The following is a 24,891-nucleotide window of genomic DNA, read 5'->3' on the forward strand; positions in this document are numbered from 1 at the left end:
TCCCATGGGAAAGTTCTCATGGGAATATCATTGGATTCACACTGTGAATTGACACCCATGAAACATGAGGTTTTAATAGGACTCCGGTGGCTTTCACATTGGAAAGCAGTAATTTATTTATTGTTCTTTCATAATCATGTTGGATTTTGCTGGATTATTTATTTGATGGGCATGAGGTTGCTGTGGGGTCTCTTCAATAATGAAATTATGAAATGAGCACGAATGGATATGACTGAGCTACAAATAATGTTGTAATAAAATCAAATAATTCTGTAGCTTGATTAACAACCTTCTAATGCTGTTCCTTCAGTGTTTTTTATGATTTCAAGATATAATCCAAGGGATATCCAAGAGATATCCAAGAAACTGGACAAATGTATCCACTGAAAACTGTTATCTTTCCTACTGTTAGCATTCTTAAAGCTTCCATTTCCAAGCCCCATACTACAGGCATATAACTGAGAAAACAAGTACTTCGTTAAAATATAGCTATAAAATAGTTGCACATTCCATTTAATGTTTGAGTAAGTGAAAGTGGATATGGAAGATTAATCGTGAATATCACACAAACAGTCATACGTGTTTGGCGCCATCCACCGGCATGAAGCCGATAGACCGGGAGAAATATGAACAGGATAGCTCTGACCCACTTTATTTAATTTCACTTTCACAATGGACATCATTTGTACATTTTTTCTCAGAATTTGCTCTCTAAAAAAGTTTAGTTAGCATCTAAGTGTTTTAACACAAAGGTAGTATACAGATCGTTTTGACACTTAGGCATGAGGCACGGGTAGAGGATATTCTCCATGAGATAAATTTTGCTACTGCATCTGGTAATTAAACGTGAGAAATTTCTTCATAATGTGAATAAATGTCGTTAATTCTGTCTTAAATAAATGTATCTGTATCACAATCAAATTCAGTTATTGGTTGTGGCCTATTTTTTTTTAATATATATAAAAAACTAGATATTTTTTCAAACGTGTGTAATTAAAATCGATGCAACTATAATTAGCCTAATTTATCCTAAAATCGAATGTATAATGCCATGTTCGAGGAAGGGTGGGATTTCATTGTCATCTTCAAACCTGTGATATCTGTGTTCTGACGAAGGCGTGCACCGTTCCTTGAGTGAATAACGCATACAAACGTATCCCTTCCTTTTAGCATTAAGCAGACGTCACTGGCTTCGCAGTCCTTGACTCAATGGACTCATATGACGTTACGACGATTTTGGAGTGTGCTGTTCAAGGCTCGGAGGTCTCCAGACAAAGAATGGAATCACCAGACAATGAAAACAGTTACGCACATACGCGGGGACAGATAAGTAGTACTTATATAGGTTGCTACCCAAAATGAGATGGATTTCAGCGTAAGAGGACAGTGAAAGAAATTATTTTGCTGACTAGAGGTAAGACTGTATATGTATGACACCATAAAGCTGTGTTTGTTAAACGGGAGGCAGCACTGAGTCTATTGGTTCATTTATAGGTATCGGGGGAATGTAGCTTCCTAATCTCTGTCACACCAACACACTAATAAATAGCAAATGTGTGTGTATCCGTATGTATGTTGATATTGTAAGGCTTTAAGCTTGAAAAAAGTCAATCATACTTTGTAGTGCCATAAGATGTATTTGATGTACCATACCTGTGATTCATAGCATGGGATGGGAGCCTGTAGAAGGTTATACAATGTAATACAGCATTCACTTTTGCTGGGATCCAGGAGACATAATCATAGAAAGGAATATGTGGGCTACAAGCTTGATTTCCTGTTATGGAGCAGTGCATGTTCAACAAAACCTTTACATTCAGCCAACAGTAAACATTATAGTGGTTTGTTCCAGAATCTGGTAGTGTGCAGTAATTAAGTAGCACAGTAATTTCTGAAGTTGCACTGTGTGACAGTCAATGCTCCGTTACTGGATTTCTCTTTTGTATCCCCAGGGCTCTGGAGGTCTCCAGCCTGTTGCCCTGTGTTTGGGGAAACGCTGAAGGTGAGACAGCGTCACAGAGTGGCCTAAACACTTCCAGTGTACCAGTGCACAACACGTCAGTGTGGGATGGGCCTGACTCTGTGCCGATGGCTGTGTCGTGACCACACTTGGAGAAAAAAGGCCCTGTCCTCTTTGTCGTGCTCGCCCTTCCACCCTCTCGCTGTAACCCCACCGTTCCGACTGGCCATCCTGCTGGACGGCCCGCCTGCCTGCCCGACCGGCCCCAAGTCCTCCTGGAGCCCCGTGCACCACTCCCCCAATTTCTGCCTGTCCCAGGACGGAACTGTGGCCCAGCGCTCTCCCGCGGAGCAGAGCACGGACGGGGTGCGAGGGGCGGAGGGGGCGCAGGGTGGGCTGCACGTGTGGGAGGTCCACTGGGACCCAGCGGAGAGGGGGAGCCATGCCGTGCTGGGCGTGTCCACCCAACACTGCCCCCTGCAGGCGTCGGGGTACACAGCGCTGGTGGGAGGGGACGCTGAGTCTTGGGGCTGGGAGCTGGGCTTCAATCAGCTGTGGCATGGGGGCGTGCCGTGCGGCCACTACCCCAGGGAGGGGGCAGAGCAGGGGGAACAGGAGCGAGAGCAGCGCCCTCTGCTGGCAGTGCCAGGCCGTGTGCTGATGGTGCTGGACGCGGACGCTGGGACGCTGGGCTTTGTAGTGGACGGCTGCTTCCTGGGCGTGGCTGTGTGGACTCTGCCCCTCGGGGTGCAGCTCTTTCCTGCAGTGAGCAGTGTGTGGGGGGGATCCCATATCTCCCTGCGCTACCTCAATGGGGGACCTAGTGAGTATTGCTTATCAGGGGAATTCTAGTCAGTACATTTAGGATACATATCTGTCTATTGAGTGAGAAGCTGCACAATATTTTTTTTCCCACTAATACTCATGTTCTACTAAAAACCAAACAGTTCATTGAGCAGTGTACACCATTAGAACAGGGATATAGTGGCTAACCAATCACACATTTGGGTACTATTTTAATGTTACTAGTTCATCGATTATGTTTGATGAAACACTAGATTATAATTCACTTAGCAGTTCTGGCCAATAACTCTCTCATCAAATTCCATGAAGTATCTGATCAGTGTGATGGTGTATCAAAGAATCGAGTTGTACGGAATGTCTTGTGCTGAATGCTCGTGCCATTTTAGTGTCACTGTGCTTCTGGTCAAGGTTTCATCATATTTTGGCTGAACACTTCACATCTGAGCTCTGAAAACCAGATTTCTCTCCTCTTCTCATCTCCTAGGAGAGCCTCCATCACTCACATCTCTGTGCCGCCTCTCAGTCCGTTTGTCCATGGGGAAGGACAGGGAGACACCATCTGGCCTGGAGGGACTCCTCTTGAATTTCCCCCCAGGTCTAAAGCGACTTCTCAGGAACAGCACCTGCTAACACTATAACGACACACCACCCTCTAACCCCCTGACCCATCTGCCCTACAGTACACTTCAATATGCTCCTACACACACACTTCATGTAATCAACTGTGATTGGCTCACACATTTTGTGTATGGTGTCATTAGTATTTATTTGTATTTTTTCCTTGCTATTTATTTATGGTTGTATCTTCAGATAGGAACTGGAGAATTCATCCTAAGAGTGTTTTTTAGATTCACTGTGATGCTGTTTTTTCAGTAAATTGTTGGTTTAGTAATAGCTCTATTATTTACAAGAATGGGCTGTCTATTCTTTTGTAAACCCATTCTAAAAGAGCAAGTGGGCCAAATACAGAATACAAAATACACAATCTATTTTAAATTTCAAAAGAATATTAAATCTGTTAACATCTTTTTTGGACAAATTTGCGGACAGAGATTAAGCCTAGACTAAACTAAGACTAGACTAAATTCAGTTTTGAAGATTCTTTGGAGATTCTTCATGATAAGATTAATCTGTGTCCGTGAAACCAGTCGATAATAAATTTTATATATAATTTCTTGTATTGTATTGTAATTCATTATGAGGTCAAAGGATGACAGATCTGAATTTCAGATTTTATTTCCTGTTATTTTTATTGAGATTTGTTAAACAACTTAGAACGTATCACTTTTTGTATCAGACCACACAATTTTTAGGTGACACAACAAAGAACTTAATTAGGGAGAAAAAGTGGAAAGTTTTAGACTGGCCAAGTCAATCACCAGACCTTAACCAAATTGATTATGCATTTCACCTCCTGAAGAGGAGATTGAAGGGAAAAAAACCCCAAAACAAACAACAAATGAGAGGCTACAGTAAAAGCCTGGAAAAGCATCACAAAAGAAGAATGCAGCAGTTTGATGATGTCAATGGGTCACAAAATTGATGCAGTTATTGCAAGCAAGGGATAGGCTACCAAATATTAAGTGTTATTTACTTTCACTTACTTCCCTGTTCCAATACTTTTGCTCAGCTAAAAATTGGGCAGTCTGATACCAAAAGCCTTACATTTTGAGGAATTGGCCTTACTGTACTGGTCGACAGTATAACCTGCACATGAAGGTTATCCGATTTCAGTCAAGCGACACTGTCTCTGGACTTTAAATTGGCCTTAAGGGGTTAAACGACTGACAAAATTGACTGACTGTTAATTAGCTAACATAGATTACCAGCTAGGTTGTTTTGCTACACATCCACATGCAGATATGTGCACACAATGCTGCATTAAGTATACACTTTTCAATTAATGTGATAATTATATATTTAACCAAATTACAAACCCTATTATGTTGTACGGTCATAAATTGTGAAATAAAATTAGATTCAACAGAACACATGTAATTAAATTATTATCCAATATCACAATGACCACTTGCATCTTGCACAATACAGTACACCACAAATAAAGTTTAGAAGGAAATAGACCCATCCAGACAATGCTATAACCATAATTTATTTACACCAACACAAATAAGGAAAAAATGTCTACACCTTTACAGTCAAATAAATAAATTGAAATACCAGTTTTCATTCCCACCATATTTAAAATATAAAATTCTACAAGCTTTGGGACATAACTCATTTTGGTATACAGTTATACTGACTTTTGAACATGTCTCATTTCACAAATGCACCATTAGTTTGAGTTTTTCCAAGTGAAATGAAACAATGAAAAATACCTTTTATAATTCTTTACAGAACTGTAAGAATAGCTCAGTAAATAGTGGAATGCTGAAGACTGATTTAGCTCACAGTAAGATACTCATATCATGATCATACACCCTACAGTATAATGCTGTGCGTTCCTTTTACTCCTAAATACATTTCACATAGTTTCAATTTAATTTAATTCTGAGGTCAAATTAAATTCAGTGATCACCACGTTACAGAAACATAAATAAACAAAACCACAAAATCCATGTTCTTCTGTCCAGGGGTATCACCATGGATTTTGAGTCTCATGAAAAGGTCTCACATTAGTCCCCACCACCCTATGTTCTAATATTTCTTGAGGGCCCCTGTCAGTCAGGGCCCTTGTAATCACCCCCAACCGTTACAGAGCCCATGCCTCAAAATTTGTATCATTATATACGAAATGCATTTATGTTTCACAACGGGCAACTCCAAATAAATACTGAGTTAGTCTTAATATGTCCATCATTGCTGTTGCGTGACTTTGGCGCAATACAGAGAGGTATGATGGGGGCGCTGTGTGGCAGAAGTGGTGCACCCTATATGCCACCAACTCTCCCTTCCCCTCTTTCCCCACTCTTAGTCCACAGGGGAGACGAAGGAGGAAACGGATATCCTACTGTCGGTTAACAAGTTAATTGCGATTAAAACATTTAACTAATTACTATCCGGTTAGAATCCCATCATTTTCTGTCGTTCAAGGAACTGCTGTCTCCGGTCCGCAGGAATTTCATCCAGACTGATTCCGTGACTACTCCTGCACAAAGGATGAGAAAGAAACAGTCATATCATATTTTCTTCAGTGAGCTAAAAGTACCAGATAAGTTTTGAGGAAGGCAGAGGAAAACATACATCTGACGGTGGACAGAAAAAGGTGGGAGGGGACAGGCAGACGGACAGGTGGAAGACTGTCTGTGGCAGGGATCATCAACTCTCGAATCCAAATCCAGCCCTGGTTTTCATTTCTCCCAGGTAATTAGCGCTACTGACTGGCCAGAACCGTCTTCACACCTGACTTCCAGGTAAAGGGAGGGTGGAAAGCCAGGAGTTCTCGGCCCTCAAGGACCGTAAGTTGCTGATTCCCAGTCTATGGGATGGACTACTTCTCACAACAAAAACAGACAGGCAGTCATATCCTCTTCATCACACATACAGACGTGCAGTGAAGGACAGACAAGCAGACTTACTTCCCGGACATGTCAGGGGGTATGGGTAGGGGTTTGTTGAACCCGTCTCTCCCGACCAGCCAGTATGTGTCTTCTACTCCTTTCCCCTGAAAGTGGAGATCACCAAATACACAGAGTGAACAGCGCGACAGTACTGAATTACATATAAGTGTGATTACATCATATCAGTTCTGTGTGTATGAGAGAGAGAGCGAGAGAGAGAAAGAGAGAGAGAGAGAGAGAGAAAGGATGTATACTTTTCTATGTGAGATCACATTTCCTTTGAAAACACTGTCAGTGAGGTGTGAGTGTGTGTGTGTGTGTTGTACCTTGAGCTCTGTTCTGCCTCTTAACTCCACTTTGTAGCCCAGTTTTAAACTATGTAGGATATCCACAGTGGTCTGGTTAACGTGGATCCTGTAAGCTGGAGTACACAACGCATCACACTTTAGAACAAAGAGCAACATATTTGAAACACACACGCAACCTGTTCATGACATGGAACTAGCCAGCATGTGGGTGTATGCGTATATTCATAAATAGGGACAATGCTGTTATAGACAGGAATAGGATTTCTGTACAAATTTCATATATTTGTATAAATTGGCAAACATACAAATGATTAACACTTTAAGGTCTTGCAAAATGTTGCATTGCTGTGAAATATTTTATCATTAGATTTTTGAAATACTTAATGTATTTCAAATACTGTCTTGCACTGCATTTATTTTCTAAAGTAGCCAGTGGTCAATTTTTTCTCACTGTAAATGGTTCTTTGCATCAAATTCTAAATCTATTCAGAGGTGAAGAGAAATTACTTGGAAGATCACCAATACTTTCCTTAAATCTTCAAGGATAAAATGCATTGGTCAGTGGGTGTTTCTCATGAGTATATGGTGATAGATGAGGGCTAGTTGTTAGGAGGAGGCTGTCATTAAGCCCTGGACATTCCTGCTAATTCTGCTGATAGTCTTAAAGGATTACAGAGCACTGCATAAGGCCCCTGAGCCCTCACTAACCCAACAAGTACACACCCACCTAGATACAGGTGCATACATACATACTACGACTGGAGACTTCCCATTCACACATGAACAGGCAGAACAATATAATCTTGACAATTAACACACGTATATACACCGATCTGCCACAACATTAAAACCACCTGCTTAAACCAGTTTTTTCATGATTAAAAATGCTTTAAACTGTTTAAACTTGACTATAAACACTTAATATTTCATTATGTGATATATGTATATAAGCAGATAATCGGAAGTGAATTGCATTCAAAAGTTACATTTTTCAATGAAAATGGAAATCTTGTAAACTCATTGGGAGGGAGGGGGTCATTGTTTTGTTATTTAAATATCCTGGTATGTACTGGTGTTCATGATCACATGATCACTTAACAGGTGCTCCAGGACCTGTAGTATTTAAAAAAGACTACCTGCTATATTTCAAAATGCATGGGTTCTATTCCTACATAAGTTTCACCACATGCAGTACCTTGTAATTCCAATGGAGAGAAACTGATGTAGGATTAGATGCCATGCATTTTTAAATATGGCGGGTCTTTATTAGTTTTAAATATGAAAAATTCTACAGGTCCTGGGTAGACGTCATCATGAGCACCAGTACGTTTCAAGATATTTAAATAACAAAACAATGCAACCCCCCCCAATGAGCTTACAAGATTTTAAAATGCAAATATTTCTGTATCTTTTCTTCACCAACATTTTCGGTGATATGTCAGGCATCTGTAGTTTGGCAAATTGACTGGCCACTGTTCCTACCACATGACAAAAAACCACCCTGCCCAGTTTATGATGAATGACAGATGAGAAAGCGAGGCAGTATTAATGACGGTTCCTGACATAGCATTTGGGAATTATCCCTTAATCTCTATATGGAGGTGAGGTGGGCTAGGGGTCAAAGTAGTTTTACTCGCTTAAACAAAGCTGATTGGTTTAATCAAATCCAGGTTATTATTACTACAACGAAAAAAGTTCCAGGGCCCCCCTCCCCCCACTCTGACTGCCTTTTCTCCATCCCCTCTCCATCATCCCTCTATTTTTGGAGTGCTAATGTAAAAAGTTCACGTCAGAGCTGCGGTCTTCTGACCTCCTGTGGATTTCCATTATGGAGCTGCAGTGTCGCTGCATGTCTGGAACAGGCTGCAAGTCCTTGGAGAAACTGCTGCCTTGTCATTATTCTACAGAGCACCAAGGGTTTGTCTGCGTTTGACAACATTGTGCAGCTAATCACAAACAGGAAAATATTGACTTCTGAAAGAAATATACTTGTATGGTAATGGACAGTGGAGTTGTATATGTATTCACTGAAAGGAAGACCCATGTGTGGTTAAACCTTTAAGGTGTAAGATCAGAAAAATGTGCTTCAAATGTTCTTGACTGATCACTATAATGCTGATGTATCAATCACTACTGGTAGTTGAAAGTAATGGAGCTATAGAACACTGACTTGAAAAAAAAATCCAAAAGAACCTACACGTCAATCCTTCACAGGTGTGTGCTGTTTGCCATGAGCATTAGGGAAAGTTTGGTGTTGGATGTCTAGTACTCACGCAACCCTGTGGACTCCATTCGGGAGGCCGTGTTGACAGTGTCTCCAAAGAGACAGTACCGAGGCATTGTAAGACCTACAACTCCTGCCACAACCGTACCTGCACGGAGAGACAAGACATCAGCAGGCAGTCAGACAGGAGAGCAGCTGGAGAAACAGATTGAGTGTATGTCTTGCTGGGTTTTAGAGAGGAGCAAGACATGCTTAAGGACTCAAAAAGACACATGTACAGTGCCTATAGAAAGTCATCATATCCTGTGAAAATGTTGACCTTTTGTCACATTACACCCTTGAAATTAAAATAAACTAAAACTTTTTTTGAGCTGTATGTAAACATTTTAACCCACATCATCAAAGTCAGAATAACATTTTGAAACATTCTGGACAATTATTAAATTAATTAGTGAAATACCTTGTGCAACCAATCAACTTCCAGATCAAACACCAGGTTAATTGCCCAACCTGACATCAATTGTAGTGGTTTTAATTACTTAAGAATAAAACCAGCTGTTCATTGATGATTCCACTACTAGTAGTGCATGTTACTGAAAATAATTCACCATGGTTGGGAAAGTGCTTTCAAAAAGCCTCCAGGGTAAAGTTGTAGAAAAGCACAAGTTAGGAGAAGGCTACAAAAAGATTGTTAAGGCTTTAGCTATCCACCTGAGTACCACTCAGAGCATCAATAAGAAGTAGAAAGCATATGGCACCACCAACATCTTGCCTAGATCAGGCCGTCCAAACTGGCAACTTTGAAGGACTTACAAGTCTTTATGGCTGGGACTGGTCAGTCTGTGCAGGTGACAACAATCTCACAAGCTTTACACAAAGCTGGCTTGTATGGCAGGGTGGCAAGAAAGAACCCTTTTCTGAATAAGTGCCACTGGAAGATTCCGATGTCATGTGGCAAAAGGTGCTATGGTCAGATGAGACCAAAATTGACCTTTTTGGACTGAACTCCAAGCGCTATGTTTGGCGAAAACCAAACAAAGCACACAACCCAAAACACACCATACCTGCTGTGAAGCATGGTGGTGGCAACGTTATGTTGTGGGGGTGTTTCTCTTCAGTGGGGACTGGGCAATTGGACAGGATTGGAGGAAAATGGATGCTGCCAAGTACACCCAAATTCTTGAGGAAAACCTGTGTCCCTCAGCTAGACAGCTGAAGATGGGCAGGTCATTCACCTTCCAACACAACAGTGATCCTAAACATACCGCCAAAAGAACAACACAGTGGCTCAAGGATAGGAAGGTGAATGTCCGAGTGGCCAAGTCAGAGCCCTGACTTAATAAAGCAGTCCATCGCAGCTCACCACGGAATTTGACTGAACTTGAACAATTCTGCAAGGAAGAATGGGCAAATATTCCACAATCTAGGTTTGCAAAACTAGTACAGACATATCCAAACAGATTGATGGCTGTAATTACAGGAAGAGGTGGCTTTATGAAGTATTAAATCAGGGGACTGATGACTTTTCCAACCCTGTTATTCTAGTTTTTTATTTTGCATTAATTTTCAGAACTGTTGCCTTTTTTTGTTAGTTTGATGCTGTAAGGCAAGATTTGTAAATAAAGCTTGACATTGTTTTCTGAAAATGTTTTGATTTCAGGCTGCACAGTAAATAAAGTAACTACTTCAAAGGGGTATGATGATTTTCTATAGGCACTGTATATTGCCAGAATGTCTGGTGAATCAGTCACTGGATGCAGTGATGTGAACGAGGAGGGGCATGTTATCAACACACTGCAGCCAGAGTATAGCTGTGACTAGACGGGCACTTATATGAGTGGCAAAGACAGGCAGAGGGTGAGGAGACAGCAGGTATTTCAGTGCAAGAGTATTGCCTGTTCATCTGTTTTGCCTTTCAGCTCATATTGGATAGGTTCAGTTACAGACAGGGGAAACCCATTGGAACAGGTTCAGTTACTGACCAGGGAAAAGCCATCCCTAGAACAGAGTCCAGCTCTGAGATGCTTTCTGAGTGTGGGCCAGGTCTAGGGAGAGAGGAGGCTAGCCCTGAGGGCAGAGAGGCAGCTTACCGGAGTGCAGGCCGATGCGGATTCTGACCTTGAGGTCAGGCATGTGTCGCATCGTAAAGGCCCCAATGCTGTGCAGGATGTCCAGGGACATGTTGGCTACCTCGGCTGCGTGTCGTTTGCCGTTGCGGTTGGGGACGCCTGAGGCCACCATGTAGGCATCTCCAATGGTCTCAACCTGACACACACACACGCACACGCACACGCACATGCACATGCACACACACACACACACGCAGGAAGTGAAACAAAAAAAATAATTAATGTGGTACAAAGACACTGAATAATACTACATAGATAGCCAAAATGTTCTCATTACAACTCTTGCAGAAGATGGCTACCTTGTAGACATCATGCTCGCCAATGATAGCATCAAAGAGTGTGTAGAGGTCATTAAGCAGGTCCACCACCTCTATGGGCTGACTCAGGGCAGATATAGTGGTGAAACCCACAATGTCACTGAAGTACAGAGTGACATCAGGGAAGTGCTCTGGCTGAACAGGCTTCCCTGTCTTCAGGGCATGGGCCACTGACCTGGTTGGAGAAAAGCAGGACAGAGAAAAATAAAGAGGACAATGAATGGGGGAGACGCAGAGGAAGAGAGAATGTGTGGCAAGAGATGAGAGAGAAGCAGAATAGAGAGAGGGAGAATAGACAGTGGAGATAATGCAGAAAGCAAGACAAGGGATAGAGGGGGAATAGAGGCATAGAGGGAGAATAATAGAAAGATGAAACAACGAGTGAGGAGAAAGGGAGAGATAGAAAGAAAAACAAGCAAGCAAGAGAGAAGAGTGAGATTATGAATAAGGGGTAGGCAGATGGAGGTGAAGACAGGGAGGGTGGAAGCAGGATTGATGACTTGAAGCATGTGAATGAAGCTGGTGATGGCAGAGTGGGCACTGGGGAGCTGGCAGGGACGAGCACAGAAACCCACAGCTGACCTGGGGAGCATCTGAGCCAGCAGCTTGTCCGTCTTCTGTCTCTCCACCTCCAGCTCCTCGGTCCTCTCCCTGATCAGGTCCTCCAGGTTACTGGAGTACTGCTCCAGCATGCGCAGCATGGAGTCGATGATGTTTGTCTTCTTCCCTTTGTTCACGTTCTTAAACTGGGGTACGGAGAGGGTGGCAGAATATGTTGCCATTAGAATATTGAAAGCGATCCGACAAACGGCAGCCACTGAGAGCGGAATCACCGTGTTCCCCTGCAGATGTACAGCATCAATGCTGCCACAGAATGAGCACTGAGTAGTGATTGGCTAAGGAAAACCCCAAGGTGAGCCACCTTTATAATGTACACTTAAAATTGCATTGGGTGGGTATTCATAATAATGGTTATTGAAAATTACATGGCTTTGCTTTTAAGTAGAACTATAGCTATGTTCACCAGCTGGGACCTGTTTTTGGTGAATGCACTGTTTTGGCGAACATGAGCATGTGTTTCCATTGAAACAACAGGAGCCAGTGGAATGGCAATGATTTCTGAGTAGCCAACTTCATACAATGTTCTAAAAATGAGCTTTGCTAGATGTGTTTTTTAAAGTAAATTGTGAAACGAGCTGGAATATATAAACATTCACTGTGCACTTTATAAGGAACACCTCAACACCTACTTTTTCATGCGATTATCTAATCAGCCAATCGTGTGGCAGCAGTGCAATGCATAAAATCATGCAGATACGGGTCAGGAACTTCAGTTAATGTACACATCAATGATCAAAAATGTAATCTAAGTGAATGATTGTTGGTGTCAGACAGGGTGGTTTGACCATCTCAGAAACACAACATGCACAAAATACTTTGCAGAGAATGGTGGAAAAAACACAAAACATCCAGTGAGCAGCAGTTCTGTGGGCAAAAATGCCTGGTTAATAAGAGGTCAGAGGGGAAGGGCCAGACTGGTCAAAGCTGACAGGAAGGCGACAGTAACGCAAATAAACACATTACAACAGTGGTATGCAGAAGAGCATCTCTGAACACACAGTGGGTCAAACCTCTTAGGTGGATAGGCTACAGCAGCAGAATAGACCAATAATTCTAAGAAATAAGTCCAATAAAAACCTAATAAAGTGCTGACTGAGCATAGATAGTTAGAAGGAATATATTCACATCTAAGAGATTTTAGCTGACATGTCACATTTTGTGAAATGAGCACATTTTTGTGTTTGCATGTGCGCATGTGTGTGTATGAGTGTGTATAAGTGTATATGCGTACTAGTGTTTCTGACCTGGCTGAAGATCTCCTCAAAGGTGGGTCTCCTGTCTGGTTCCTCACTCCAGCACTGCTTCATGATCTGGATGCACTCGACTGGAGCTTCATCCACAGACACGCAGGGCCGACACAGCGGGGGAGGCGATCGCACCTTTTCGATGATCTCTGTCAAACGCAACACCTGCTCAAACCCATCTGTCAATACGCTCCCCTCCCCCAGCTCCACCCATCCGCCACCCTCTCACCCTGTCTTCCTTTCCTCTGCCCCACTCTCCACCAATCCTCCACCCTCTCTCCCTTCCTCTGCCCCACTCTCTACCCAGCCTCCACCCTCTCTCCCTTCCTCCCTCCCTCCCTCCCTCTCTCTGGCCCACTCTCCACCCAGCCTCCACCCTCTCTCCCTCCCTCCCTCTGGCCCACTCTCCACCCAGCCTCCACCCTCTCCCTCCCTTCCTCTGGCCCACTCTCCACCCAACCTCCACCCTCTCTCCCTCCCTTCCTCTGGCCCACTCTCCACCCAGCCTCCACCCTCTCTCCCTCCCTTCCTCTGGCCCTCTCTCCCTCCCTCCCCATCCCTGGCTCACCATGTGCGGGCATGTCCAGCATACAGAAGGGCGAGCTGCGGGATATGATCTCCTGCATTATGATGGCGAAGCTGTACACATCACCCTGGAAGGAGCCCTTCCGCTCCTTTGCCGTGTCCCGCAGGAGCTCCGGGGCTGTCCACAGCTGGTCTGGGAGGGGGGGAATGGGGATGAAGAGGGGTGAGAGTTGAAAAAAGAATAAGGGGAAGTAAAGACAAGGCGGAAGAGACGGTGGAAAGGGACGGATCTTCTCTAAACCACAGCACTTGGCTCTCTTACCCTCAGGCCTGTTAACGGCTGTCACCATGTTCTGTGCATCCATGATGTCATTGAAGGCATATTCCGTCACCTTCAGCACAAAGCGCCCGTCCACCACACAGTTACGGGACTTGAGGCGGGCATGGATGATGCTGCGGTTATGGAGATACTTCATCCCCTGTGTATGGAAATGAGAGAGAAATAAGAGAAAAGAGAATTAAAGCACGGCTATATCACCTGAAAACTAAATATAGAATAATATTACGCAAATAACCATGCATTACAACAGTGTTATGGAGAAGAGCATCTCTGAACACACAACACATCAAACCTCTAAGTAGATAGGCTACAGCAGCAGAAGTATACCAATAAGTATACCTAATAAAATGAGTGTATATGCTGCTATATGCTGAAGTTTGAGTACCCCTGGCCAGTGTGTGTGTTACAATGAACAGAAGCTGACCTCACTTCTATATAATACAGGCATTGTAGATACCAATTTTAATGCAGTCTAGTCTGTCTTCCCTTGGTTGAGTTACAAGTGGTTTAATATATTATTCTATTAGATTGTGCTATTGTAACAAAGCCTCATAAGCATGCAAACTGATGCGATCGTGACTATTTAGTGTCGCTATGACATTCAGTTTGCATGTGATAAACGTAGGATATGAATGTGTAAACTTGCGGTGGATGATGATTGTGCAGGAAGGTGGCGGGAAGGTAAGGGGTGTGGTGGGAAGGTAAGGGGTGTGCTGAGAAGGTAAGGGGTGTGGTGGGAAGGTAAGGGGTGTGGCGGGAAGGTAAGGGGTGTGCTGAGAAGGTAAGGGTGCGGTCAGAAGGTAAGGGGTGTGATGGGAAGGTAAGGGGTGTGGTGAGAAGGTAAGGGGCGTGCTGAGAAGGTAAGGGGCGTGTGGTGGAAGCAGTGTAAGGGCCGTGGTTGGGAGTGGCGTCTCTCACCCGGATAAGGTCCATGAGCAGGGAGGATTTGAACATCCAGTCCAGGCGCATCTCGCTGTTGCCGAGGAGGTCCTCTAGGCTCCCGCGGGTGCAGTGCTCCGTCACGATAGCGAAGATCTCCGAGTCCATGAACAGCCCCAGGTACAGGTTCAGGTTCTCGTGACGCATGTCCCGCAACTGGGGGAAAAACGCATGGCTTCAGATTACAGGCAAATCAAATCAATTTTATTTGTTTACCGCTTTTGACTAAATACTATCATAAAATGTGCTTTAAAGAAAACAACAAAAAACAGAGCAAATAAACAACAGAAACCCTCAAAGAACAAGGAGGTAAAAAGGTTAAAAAAAAAACTCCCCATTGGGGAGAAAAACCCTCAAACAGTGGCAAGAAAAAACTCCCCGATGGGAATAAATCTCCAGCTTTAGAGGGGGAGCTCAGCCTCCAATGGCCAGCCTGGCATTACAGGTTGGTGTTGCAAGTCTATCACAATACACACAAAGTGAACTCTCGTCCAGCCCTATGAAGCTATACAGCATAGCACAGCACTGAACACTAAAGTCCTGAACATAATACTGTGTCTGAAGCATCCATTACAGTGTGATTACATTTTTGTTCCTTGATCTTCTTTCACAGTTCCAGCTGGAAAGATTGGTTCTGAATCCTTATTGGCAGTTGAATGGGGAGTGCACTATGTAATTTGAGGTATATCTGTGTAAAAGTTGGGAAAAGTTGTAATTTGCTTATACTTAGGACAGTAATACATTCAATCCATCATTCCACTACTTGCACCAACAGTTTGCCAGTATAGAAATCTAATTTCACTTTTTAAGGAGAGTAAAAAGGGGAAGTTTTAACTGTCATATGATGACCACCCCCATGTCTTTCTCAGCTCCTGACACTCTCCTCACCTTGTTGAAGATGGTCTTTGTGGCGTCATTGATACTGGTCACCTTTTCTCCATTTGGGCACTTCTTCAACCAGACCCAATCCCCCTGAGGAATACAAACTCTATTATACACACTGAGCAATACAATCCCCAGCATGCATCCAAGCAGAGAATGACTGCTCTCTTTTGAATGATTGAATGATTTAGTACTTATATCTAGGTGCTAATGAAAATATTCTGATGATACAAATACAAATATCACAACATGTCAGTTTTAAATGGAAAAAATGTTAAATGATTACCCCCAATCTAAATGCACACATGCTGCTTCAATATTCATAAATATCCAAATATTTGTGTCTCAGTGCATGTCTAGTATTTCCGCAGGTTGACTACAATGTACATTCACTAAACCGTTTGGACACTTCTCCATTGACTTGCATTATGAAATGTGTATCTCATTTCTCCCATCTTTGCCTTTCCGCAACGTGCAGAACAAAATACGTGCCACACAATCTTAGAAACAAAATCCCTGTTTTCACTCTGGGAACACAACCCCACAAACACATTTCAAGGAGTACAATCCCCTTCTCATGGTCTCGGAAAACAAAATACTCGTCATGTGCTCTGGACACAATAATTACTGTGAGGAAAAGAATATCCATTATACATACAGTATACCACGGGTAACAGAATGCAGATATTGAGACGCAACATTGGATGTGAGCTCACAAGCCTCTGTGAGAAAGACCACACTTCTCCTGCCTTCTCTCCTCGTGAAAAGAGATTAATATAAACACTGGGTGTTTATTAGCCCTTCATAAGTACACTGTGTGTTCGCGTGTGTGTCCTACCTCATAGAGGGCAGTGTTGGAGTTCTCAGGAGTTGAGTGGATGTAGCTGCGACCTGACACAGAGCGGTAGGGAGTCTTCACATCCAGCATACTCTTCAGCACACTCTCCTCATTCAGTTTCTACAAGTGGGGACGCATTGAGCCAATTTTCATTCTCATTTAAAGGTACAATAGGTCATTTCGGACTCCTAACGGCCACGAGAGGAATTGCAACAACAGACAACCTCAAATTACAGCACTTTTTATGCTTCCCATAGTCTATGAATATAACACGTAATATAAATCGTTATTATACAGTTCAGTGTTCTCGTGCACTGTTTTGGAAAGCTGACAGTGACAAATGCAACAGAGCCTGCCGTCTTTTCGTACCGTTCTAGTAAGAAAATATTCCCGATTAGGTGACTTCATGAGATCTTGACTTTGGTGTGCTACACTATTAGTTTTAGTTGGTAAGTTTTCTCGTTAGCTAACCAACTATATTGTGAGCAAGCAAGTTATTTGCCTGCGTAACTAGCTAGCTATATAAATAAGATATGATAGTCTACCACAAACGATGCCACTGCAACTTAGTTTGAGAGAAATAAAGGTTTACGCATGATTGAACACGTAAAGAGACGAAAGGAACGTGTAGCTGCCCAAATTGCACTCCAGACAAGCGATCACTGGAACTCTGTATACTATTGCTTATCTAGTTAGAAAACAATACCTGTTCGCTATAACAAGCAAATTAGCGATTACTAGTTACCTTCCCGAATGTACAAATATCCACCAGAAGTACAACGCTTGTGCAATCGCTACTGTGTTCATACTGCCTATATTTTATTGGAAGTGAATATTTGTAAATTCTTCAAGCTAACTATAGTTAATTTGCTTATTGCTACCGACAACAAACTGGTATTGTTTTATAACTAGATATGTAGTCTTCGCTTGGATAATTTTTTTCTTTCTTGGATGAGAGTTTCAGTGATTGCTTGTCTGGAGTGCAATTTGGGCAGCACACGAACCAACAGACCAGAATAAGCCCCCAGAATGCCATTGGCTGTGGAAATTGGAATAATTTTCAACCAATGACCTTTAATTGCTGTACACCTGTACAATGTTTTGATACATTTGACGGCCGGACAAATGTGCACTTTGAAACTATAAACTATAAACTATAAACACAGGCAGAGGGTGAGTCAACGTGTCAGTGAGCCTTTTTCAATGATAGGAAGGGATTTACAATGGTCTTGTAACAATGTTTTAACATTTAAAACGTACCTATATATAGGTATAATTTAATGTATGTACGAAATCAGAGAAAACACACACAGCAGGAACACACACACACACGCACGCACGCACGCACACACACACACACACACACACACACACACACACACACACACACACACACACTGATTCGTTCCATACTGACCCTCCTGCTAACTTGTGTGTTGATGAAGATCAGGTCATCCAAAGTCAGTATCAATTTGGAGAGACCTCCACCCCCTCCTCCAAGTGCTGGCACCACCTGGCTCAACTTCCGTCTGGACAGACCAACAGACATACAGACATAAATATACACCAGACCACAGACAGAAAGAAGAAGTAAGCCATTTGTGCATTATACTACAGTACAATATATGACATCTGAATTTCCACATTGTAAGAATACTTTCAAGTGCACTTTTGAAGATATCAGTTGAAAAAATGGTCTCACTAAGAGGCTGCCTTACCTGAAAACAAAGGCAAGTACCGCACATCCCCCTATCAGGATACAGAACAATAAGAAGAGAGTGACCCCATCCAAGCCTGAAGGGAAGAGAGAGGGAGAGAGAAAGAAAGAGAGAATATAATTTTACTGTTCCTACAATTGCCTTGCATTTCCTGTCCGGAATGCATTCGTTTCATATTTTCATTAATCCATTCCCTTCACATTGAGGAGAATCAGCTGAATCTGATGCGACACCCCCGGCTCTCACCCCCACTACAGGCGACGTCGGGGTTGAACCAGCAGCTGGACTCGGTGCCGGGGGACCTCCCAGGAAAGTGTATAGAGCGGCCCAGGTACTTGAGCCCCCCGAGGGAGCCATACGTGTGCGACGCCTCCAGCCGGTGTGTGGAATGCAGCATTGGCCGGCTCCCGTCGGTGTCCAGGACCACGTATCGACTCTGCATTCCCTCCCCCTCACTGCCGGCTGACAGGGGCTGGTTGAAGCCCTTAAACTCAAAGCCGCCCTGGCTTCTGGCCAGTGCCCTCCCGGTCACCCAGCGCCCTCCAGTCTCCAGCCGGGCCTGCTCCACCGCCATGGCGATGTAGTACAGACAGTTGTATATTGTTCCGAAGAACGGTGACACCTACGGGTGGAGAGCAGGACGGAGATTTGGACACAGTGAACAGAGACAGGACAGTACGAAAAGGGTTTATTTCCAAGAAATGGACAATCCTGCAATGTCTTTCAGATGCCTGCAGAAGATTGGTCTATAATAGCAGTTCCTAAACTTGGTCCTGGGGGGCCACTGTGTATGTACATTTTCATTTTATTTCTGAATCATAACAAGTTTCTGGTTGTTCTTAAATGTACATTTTAATGCTTACTAAGGGATAGTTTACCCTCTTAAGGCCATTTTATTTAAGAAACCGCTAAGCAAGCCACAAATGTGGCAACAAATATTGGGGTAACAAATATGGGGCAATCCCATATTCAACCATCAGGGCTTACAATCAATCAGATGCTTTAATTCTGCAATGTGCTATGACATATGATTCCTATGCAATGTATGTTTAATAATTTCTTCAATTCAAAGACTGGCAAAATTAGAGGCATGCTAAAAAGTGGCTTCACATATCAAACACATTTGTGGAAAATTAACGCTTTCAGTGACATGGCACATGGCAACAAATGTAAAAGAAAAGTTACATATTTTAAACATATTTGCTCAAGATATCAAAAACAACACACACAGTTCTAGTTAGGGAACCACTGCTGTATTATTATATAAATGGCAGCCTTAGCTATATTCAATGACTCAACTGTTCAAGCAGACTATTCATGTAAGAAATAAAGATGTTTGGTTCTACAGATTAACAAAATATTACAGAATAGACTGTGAATACGGAAAAGAAGAAGATGAAATACAAAAGAGGATTTTTATTTCAGCTGAAAATGCATGTTGACCTGACTTCTGAATGAGATGCAGTGGACACTGAGTGGGTAACCACACTGTCAAGTTGTCTGTCCACCAACAGCGACCCAAGGGGAAATTCCATGGTGACTGACATTTCTACTGCTGGATATTTGGGTGGTAAAGCCCAATACAGCTACATAATAGAGACTGATAAGAGTTATTGACACCTGAGGGTTATACAAGCATATGTCAGTCTCTTATGTATCTGTATTGGGCTTTACCACCCAAATATCCAGCATTTGTAACACCAGTCACCGTGGAATTGCCCCAAGGTCAGACTTCCACCAGCAGCGCCTCACCTGTTCGGGTGGAGTGCTGGTAGGGATCTCAGCTGTTTCCTGGGCGTCCTTAAAGGCTTCGTAGAAGCTCCGCTCCCCGGAATCCATGGTGACGGTCAGGACTGCGTCATAGGCCCGGCGCAGCTTCGTGTCATTGGCCAGGATGGGGTACACCGTGTCCTTGTAGGGAAGAGAGTACAACAGGGTGTCGTAGGAGAAGAAGACGTAGCCGCCGCCTATCATCTGCATGTCCACGGCTGCGGCCAGGAGCTGCCGCTGGGCCTCTCCACCAATCAGCACAGAGTGCATCACCATGATGATCGCTGCAGACAGACAGGAAGGGAGAGAGAGAGTGAGGGACAGATGGGGGTCTTATAGAAGTTTGTTACTAGTTTGAAGTTTAGGTTAATTGGAAGTTTTCATTTGTTTTTTTAAACTAGGTAGAGCTAAGAAAGTGTTTTATATTTAAAATCTATTCCATCTCCTAACATGTACTCCAAAGTGTACACTTAGAGTTCTAGTTTGGCACCTAGCGAATACTGATATAGCAACAGACCATACGTACCCATTGTTTCATATTATTAGTGTTGGAACATGCAGATAGGATGCATTGCTCTCATCATTATTATCTGTCATTATTAGGCACTTTGTGTTTGCTGAAACAGTTTGGCTGCTCCATATCTACATTCTGGGTTGTACCATTTCTGCAATGCATATTTAATGTAGACAGATTTGCAAACATGGCAAATTTTATTGCAGGTTCAAGGATGACCTTGCAGTACGTTCAGTTTAATGGCCACACACTTGGAACAAATTGAAAGCTTTGATGTAGGGGTTGGTGGGAACGGCCTGAAATACTGCAGAATGGAGCTATAGTTGTGAAAAACTACAACTCGATGCGCAGCAGGGATGGAAAACCTGCAGGGACATACTGGGGCGCACCGGCGCCGTCTCAGCACACCCACCTTGAACTTTGTCCGTCTGCCGAACCGCCTGCAGGGCCCTACGGGGGCCGTCCTCATCCTCCTCCATGGTGACCACGGTGCGGACAGGCAGGCCCAGGGCCCGCAGCGACGAGGCCAGCTCCTGGCCTGTGGCCTCCCACAGGTCTCCCTCCGAGGTGACGATGGCCACGTGCGGCCAGCGGAAGAAGCGGAGCACGGAGAAGAGCACGCGGGCGGAGAGAGGCATCGGGCGCAGGAAGGTGGGGTACATGTCCTTGTTCATGTCAGGGTCCAGACAGGACCACGACAGCACGGCCTTGTTCCAGTTCTTCCCCAGCAGGGCCGCTGATGAGCAGTAGCCTGGGTTGGTGGGGCCTAGGAAGGCCGAGCCATGGCCCTCCAGCTCTGTAAATCGGGCAAGGGCTTGCGAGGTCTGGCAGTCCTCGTTGACCACTATGTATTCGTACCAGTAGCCCTTGTTGATGTTGGGGTCCTTGTTGATGCGGTTGGTGGCCAGGCGGGCCGCTAGGTCGGGGAGGGCTTTGGAGAAGAGTGGATCGCATGCCCAGGGGCCCACAATAGCCACTTTATAGGTGGCAGCCCAGACACAGGGCAGGTAGGCCAGCATTAGCAGGGCGAGCCACAGCCACTCGGCCCGCCGGCTGTGAAAGGGCAGCACCGGGGACATAGAGGACCTTCGTCCTGGCAAAATACCGGTCCTTCTGTCCGTCGAGCAAGACTGCCGATCCCTGGCTCTCTGATGCTGCCGCAGCCACCGGGGGTGATTAGGGTGGCCACAGAGGCCACCAGAGTCTGAGTGTGCTGGCATGGCTCCACTGTGCTAGGTTCTCAGGGAGCCAGACAGGAGACTGCGGAGGGACAGAGCAGTGGCCAATCTCACGTGTAAAGAGGAGGTTTGTGCGTGCTGGTGAGGTTGGTCATCGGTTTTGGGAGTGTTACGCCTCTAGTCTGCTTCTTGGCACAGAAGGGCTCTAACCCTAAAGGGAGAAAGAGGAAGAGTGGGAGGGAATTGAAAAAAACTAGATTCCAAGGACTAGAACAGCACTAGACATAAATGAATGCCATGCCATGCAAACACACACGCACACACGCATATTAGCTAACGGCTCCTTTAATACTACACAAGCCTATTAAGAAATCAGTTCATGACGAAGCAAGAGACAGCAAGAGCAAAAAAAAAAGGAGAGGAAAAGATCAAAAGATTAACAGAGGAGACATAACATGCCCAAAAACAAAAAGCACTGAATAGAGAGTGTGTTTAGGAGGAGACATGGAGGGAGGAGTGGAGGTAGTAAAGAAGGCAGTACGAGAAGACAGAAAGAGAAATGGTCTTTCAATCCTCTCCCAGTCCATCTGTTTATTAGATTAGAAGGTAAGAAATGACAGCCAAACAAAACCTTGTAAATTGTAAATGCAAATTGTAAGAAGAACCTTTTGGTGGAACAATAGAACATTACAGCCAGAGCTGATTATTTTGATCAGTTCGGTTTTGGCCTCTCCCATTTAGTGAATGCTGGATGTCCGTTTCTAAGAACAGAGTGAGGATTCTTCTGACCATATTAATGATATCACACATATAGCTTTAATTTGAAGGCAGTTACATCCACATTGGATGAACCATGTAGAAATTACAGTTCTTCTTATACATAGTCCCCCAGAGGAAAAACAAACACTGTGTAAACTGTCCAAATATTTATGGACTGAACTGTAGATTTCAACCTGAGATACAGTTTGGTGGGCGTTAGCATACCCAAAGTATGCAAAAGTATGCATCAATATTGGCATTCCAGAACAATTCACTCAATCAATATCAATAGTAATAGCGTAAATATACTTGAATTATGTCACTTTCGACTAATGATAGGCAAAATGGATGGTGTACTTGTTTCTTTGTCCTAATACCAATAGTTAATTGTTTTGTTTTCTTTTTCTAGAACTAGTGTGTAGTCGATATAAAATGTCCTCTAGTCTATTAATGCCATAAGGAAAGTGTTAAGAACACTACACATCGGCTCCTCCACAGGAAGACAGCCTGCCTCAGAGTTTTTAGGAAACATGTGGAGGAGCCCAAATGTAGAATTCTTAAGACTATCCATGACAATAATTCCCCCTACCATGCACTACTCCCCATGCAACCTCATCCTATGGCCAGTTGCCCATCTACGGTGCCAATGCTGCATTGAATTGTTTTACAAGTATCACCCATAAAAAGGGGCTAATAGCCCAGAGATAGAGAAGATCTCTGATGACTGTAATTTCCCAGAATTCCCAGAAGAGTAATCCTGTCTCACTGTTACTCTCCTTAAATCACATCAGGCATTGAAGGATTAATTAAATCAACCTAGCTGGCACAAAGTTCCTTTGCCGGAACATGACCTGGCAAAGACTCATCACAGTGACAGTCAGGCAGATACTGTACAAACACATCTAAGGACATTTAAATGTTTTTGCTATCTACCTGCATAAATATGCACTCTTCCTCATCAAGCTTGGGCCTAACTGCAGCATGTTTGTGCCTCCCAGCAAACTATCCAATACATTGGTCCACAAGACAAGCATACAGGGCAGTCCGTAACCATTTGGACAGTGACATTGTTGTTGAAGTAAAACAACCACTATGTGGTTAAAGTGCAGACTTACAGCTTTAATTTCAGGGTTTTTACATCCATATTGGGTGAACCGTGCATATCCCCCCCCCAATTTGAAATAAAGTTATCATGTTCACCTTTTGTTGCAAATCCTTTGCAATAAATGACTGCCTGAAGCCTACAGCCCATAGTAATCAGCAGATGCTGGGTATCTTGCCTTCTGCCAGGTCTGTACTTCAGCTTTCTTCAGCTCCTGCTGGTTTTGGGGGCTATTTGCCTTCAGTCTGGTCTTCAGCATTTGAATTGCATGCCAAATTGGACTGATGCCAGGTAATTGACTTGGCCAGTCAAAAACATTCTACTTTTTGCCCTGATAAAACACCTTGGTTGCTTGGGCTGCATGATGAAATGTTGTCTCATCGGTTTTGAAGCATTTCCTTGGATCTGAGAAGACAAGATGTTTCTGTATACCTCCCCATTCATCCTGCTGCTGCCATCAGTAGTGACAGCATGTGTGAACACAAGTGAGTCTGTTTCATTGGCAGCCATACATACTCAAGCTCAACACTACCTCCAGCATTTTTGACAGATGAGGTGGTATGCTTTAGATTGCTTTAGACTTCATGCTTTTTTTTTTCCATCTTTCCATCATTCTGGTACAGGTTGATCTTCATCTCATGTGTACTTTGTTCTACAGGTTTTTCATTCTATTAATGCTATTCTTGAGGCTTGCCATGGGGTTGCATCATGTGGTGAAGGTCTGAGGTTATGCTAGCAAAGGTTTCTCTTGATGGTCATCTTCAACACATCTACGCCTACATCCTTGTTCTTGATCTGAACTGAACAGTGAATTGAACAGTTGGCCTACAAAGGGATTTTTCTTCACCATTCAAAGGATTCTTCGGTCATCCACATTTGTAATATGAATGAGAATATGAAATAATGCACTCAGATGGTACACTATCCCTCAATTGCCATTAAATGTTTGTAATTACAAGTAGTTGACAACTCTTTTACCTCAGAAATTGCAATTAAAGATGGATTTGAGAAACACTGCTCTATTTGACAGGTACCGAAACTATACATTTCATGGATGTCAGGTTCAAACTTTAAGTTCTTTGCGCATTTCTGGAGCTGATTGCCACTACATTAATTAAAATGGCTATGTATATTGTCCAATCCACAAGCACAAAATATTGCATGCCCTCACACTGAGCTTTCTCTAATCAAAATGTTTTAA

The 24,891-nt window shown here is 43.5% G+C and overlaps 2 protein-coding genes across 2 annotated transcripts; one reads left to right on the forward strand and one right to left on the reverse strand.

Annotated features, from left to right (window-relative positions):
* The first annotated feature begins 1,280 nt into the window (after positions 1–1,280).
* Positions 1,281–3,958, forward strand: si:ch1073-228j22.2 (SPRY domain-containing SOCS box protein 4). The gene is made up of 3 exons (XM_061235443.1): positions 1,281–1,414; positions 1,953–2,783; positions 3,249–3,958. Exons 2-3 carry the CDS (start codon positions 2,069–2,071, stop codon positions 3,392–3,394), a joined length of 861 nt encoding a protein of 286 aa, XP_061091427.1. The 5' UTR covers positions 1,281–1,414; positions 1,953–2,068; the 3' UTR covers positions 3,395–3,958.
* A 1,599-nt stretch (positions 3,959–5,557) lies between these two features.
* gucy2d (guanylate cyclase 2D, retinal) lies at positions 5,558–21,730 on the reverse strand. The gene is made up of 18 exons (XM_061233890.1): positions 21,064–21,730; positions 20,120–20,421; positions 18,614–18,989; positions 18,368–18,443; positions 18,067–18,178; positions 16,650–16,769; positions 15,818–15,901; positions 14,909–15,085; positions 13,973–14,129; positions 13,694–13,843; positions 13,126–13,274; positions 11,843–12,006; positions 11,243–11,435; positions 10,905–11,079; positions 8,864–8,962; positions 6,609–6,703; positions 6,301–6,386; positions 5,558–5,870 (listed from the first exon to the last, which is right to left on the reverse strand). The coding sequence occupies exons 1-18, from the start codon at positions 21,728–21,730 to the stop codon at positions 5,786–5,788; spliced, it is 3,267 nt and encodes a 1,088-aa protein (XP_061089874.1). The 3' UTR covers positions 5,558–5,785.
* Positions 21,731–24,891: the final 3,161 nt, after the last annotated feature.

This window comes from Conger conger, chromosome 3, assembly GCF_963514075.1.
Source record: "Conger conger chromosome 3, fConCon1.1, whole genome shotgun sequence".
NCBI lineage: Eukaryota > Metazoa > Chordata > Actinopteri > Anguilliformes > Congridae > Conger > Conger conger.

What these genes read in the sequence shown, in the direction of transcription:
- si:ch1073-228j22.2 (XM_061235443.1), top strand. Translation starts at nt 2,069, where the DNA reads ATGGGCCTGACTCTGTGCCGATGGCTGTGTCGTGACCACACTTGGAGA. An exon ending in CTACCTCAATGGGGGACCTA is followed by an intron (nt 2,784 to 3,248) that starts GTGAGTATTGCT and finishes CTCATCTCCTAG; the next exon opens with GAGAGCCTCCATCACTCACA.
- gucy2d (XM_061233890.1), bottom strand. Translation starts at nt 21,730, where the DNA reads ATGTCCCCGGTGCTGCCCTTTCACAGCCGGCGGGCCGAGTGGCTGTGG. An exon ending in AGCCGTTAACAGGCCTGAGG is followed by an intron (nt 13,844 to 13,972) that starts GTAAGAGAGCCA and finishes CCCCCCTCCCAG; the next exon opens with ACCAGCTGTGGACAGCCCCG. An exon ending in GCTGGACATGCCCGCACATG is followed by an intron (nt 13,275 to 13,693) that starts GTGAGCCAGGGA and finishes TGCGTTTGACAG; the next exon opens with AGATCATCGAAAAGGTGCGA.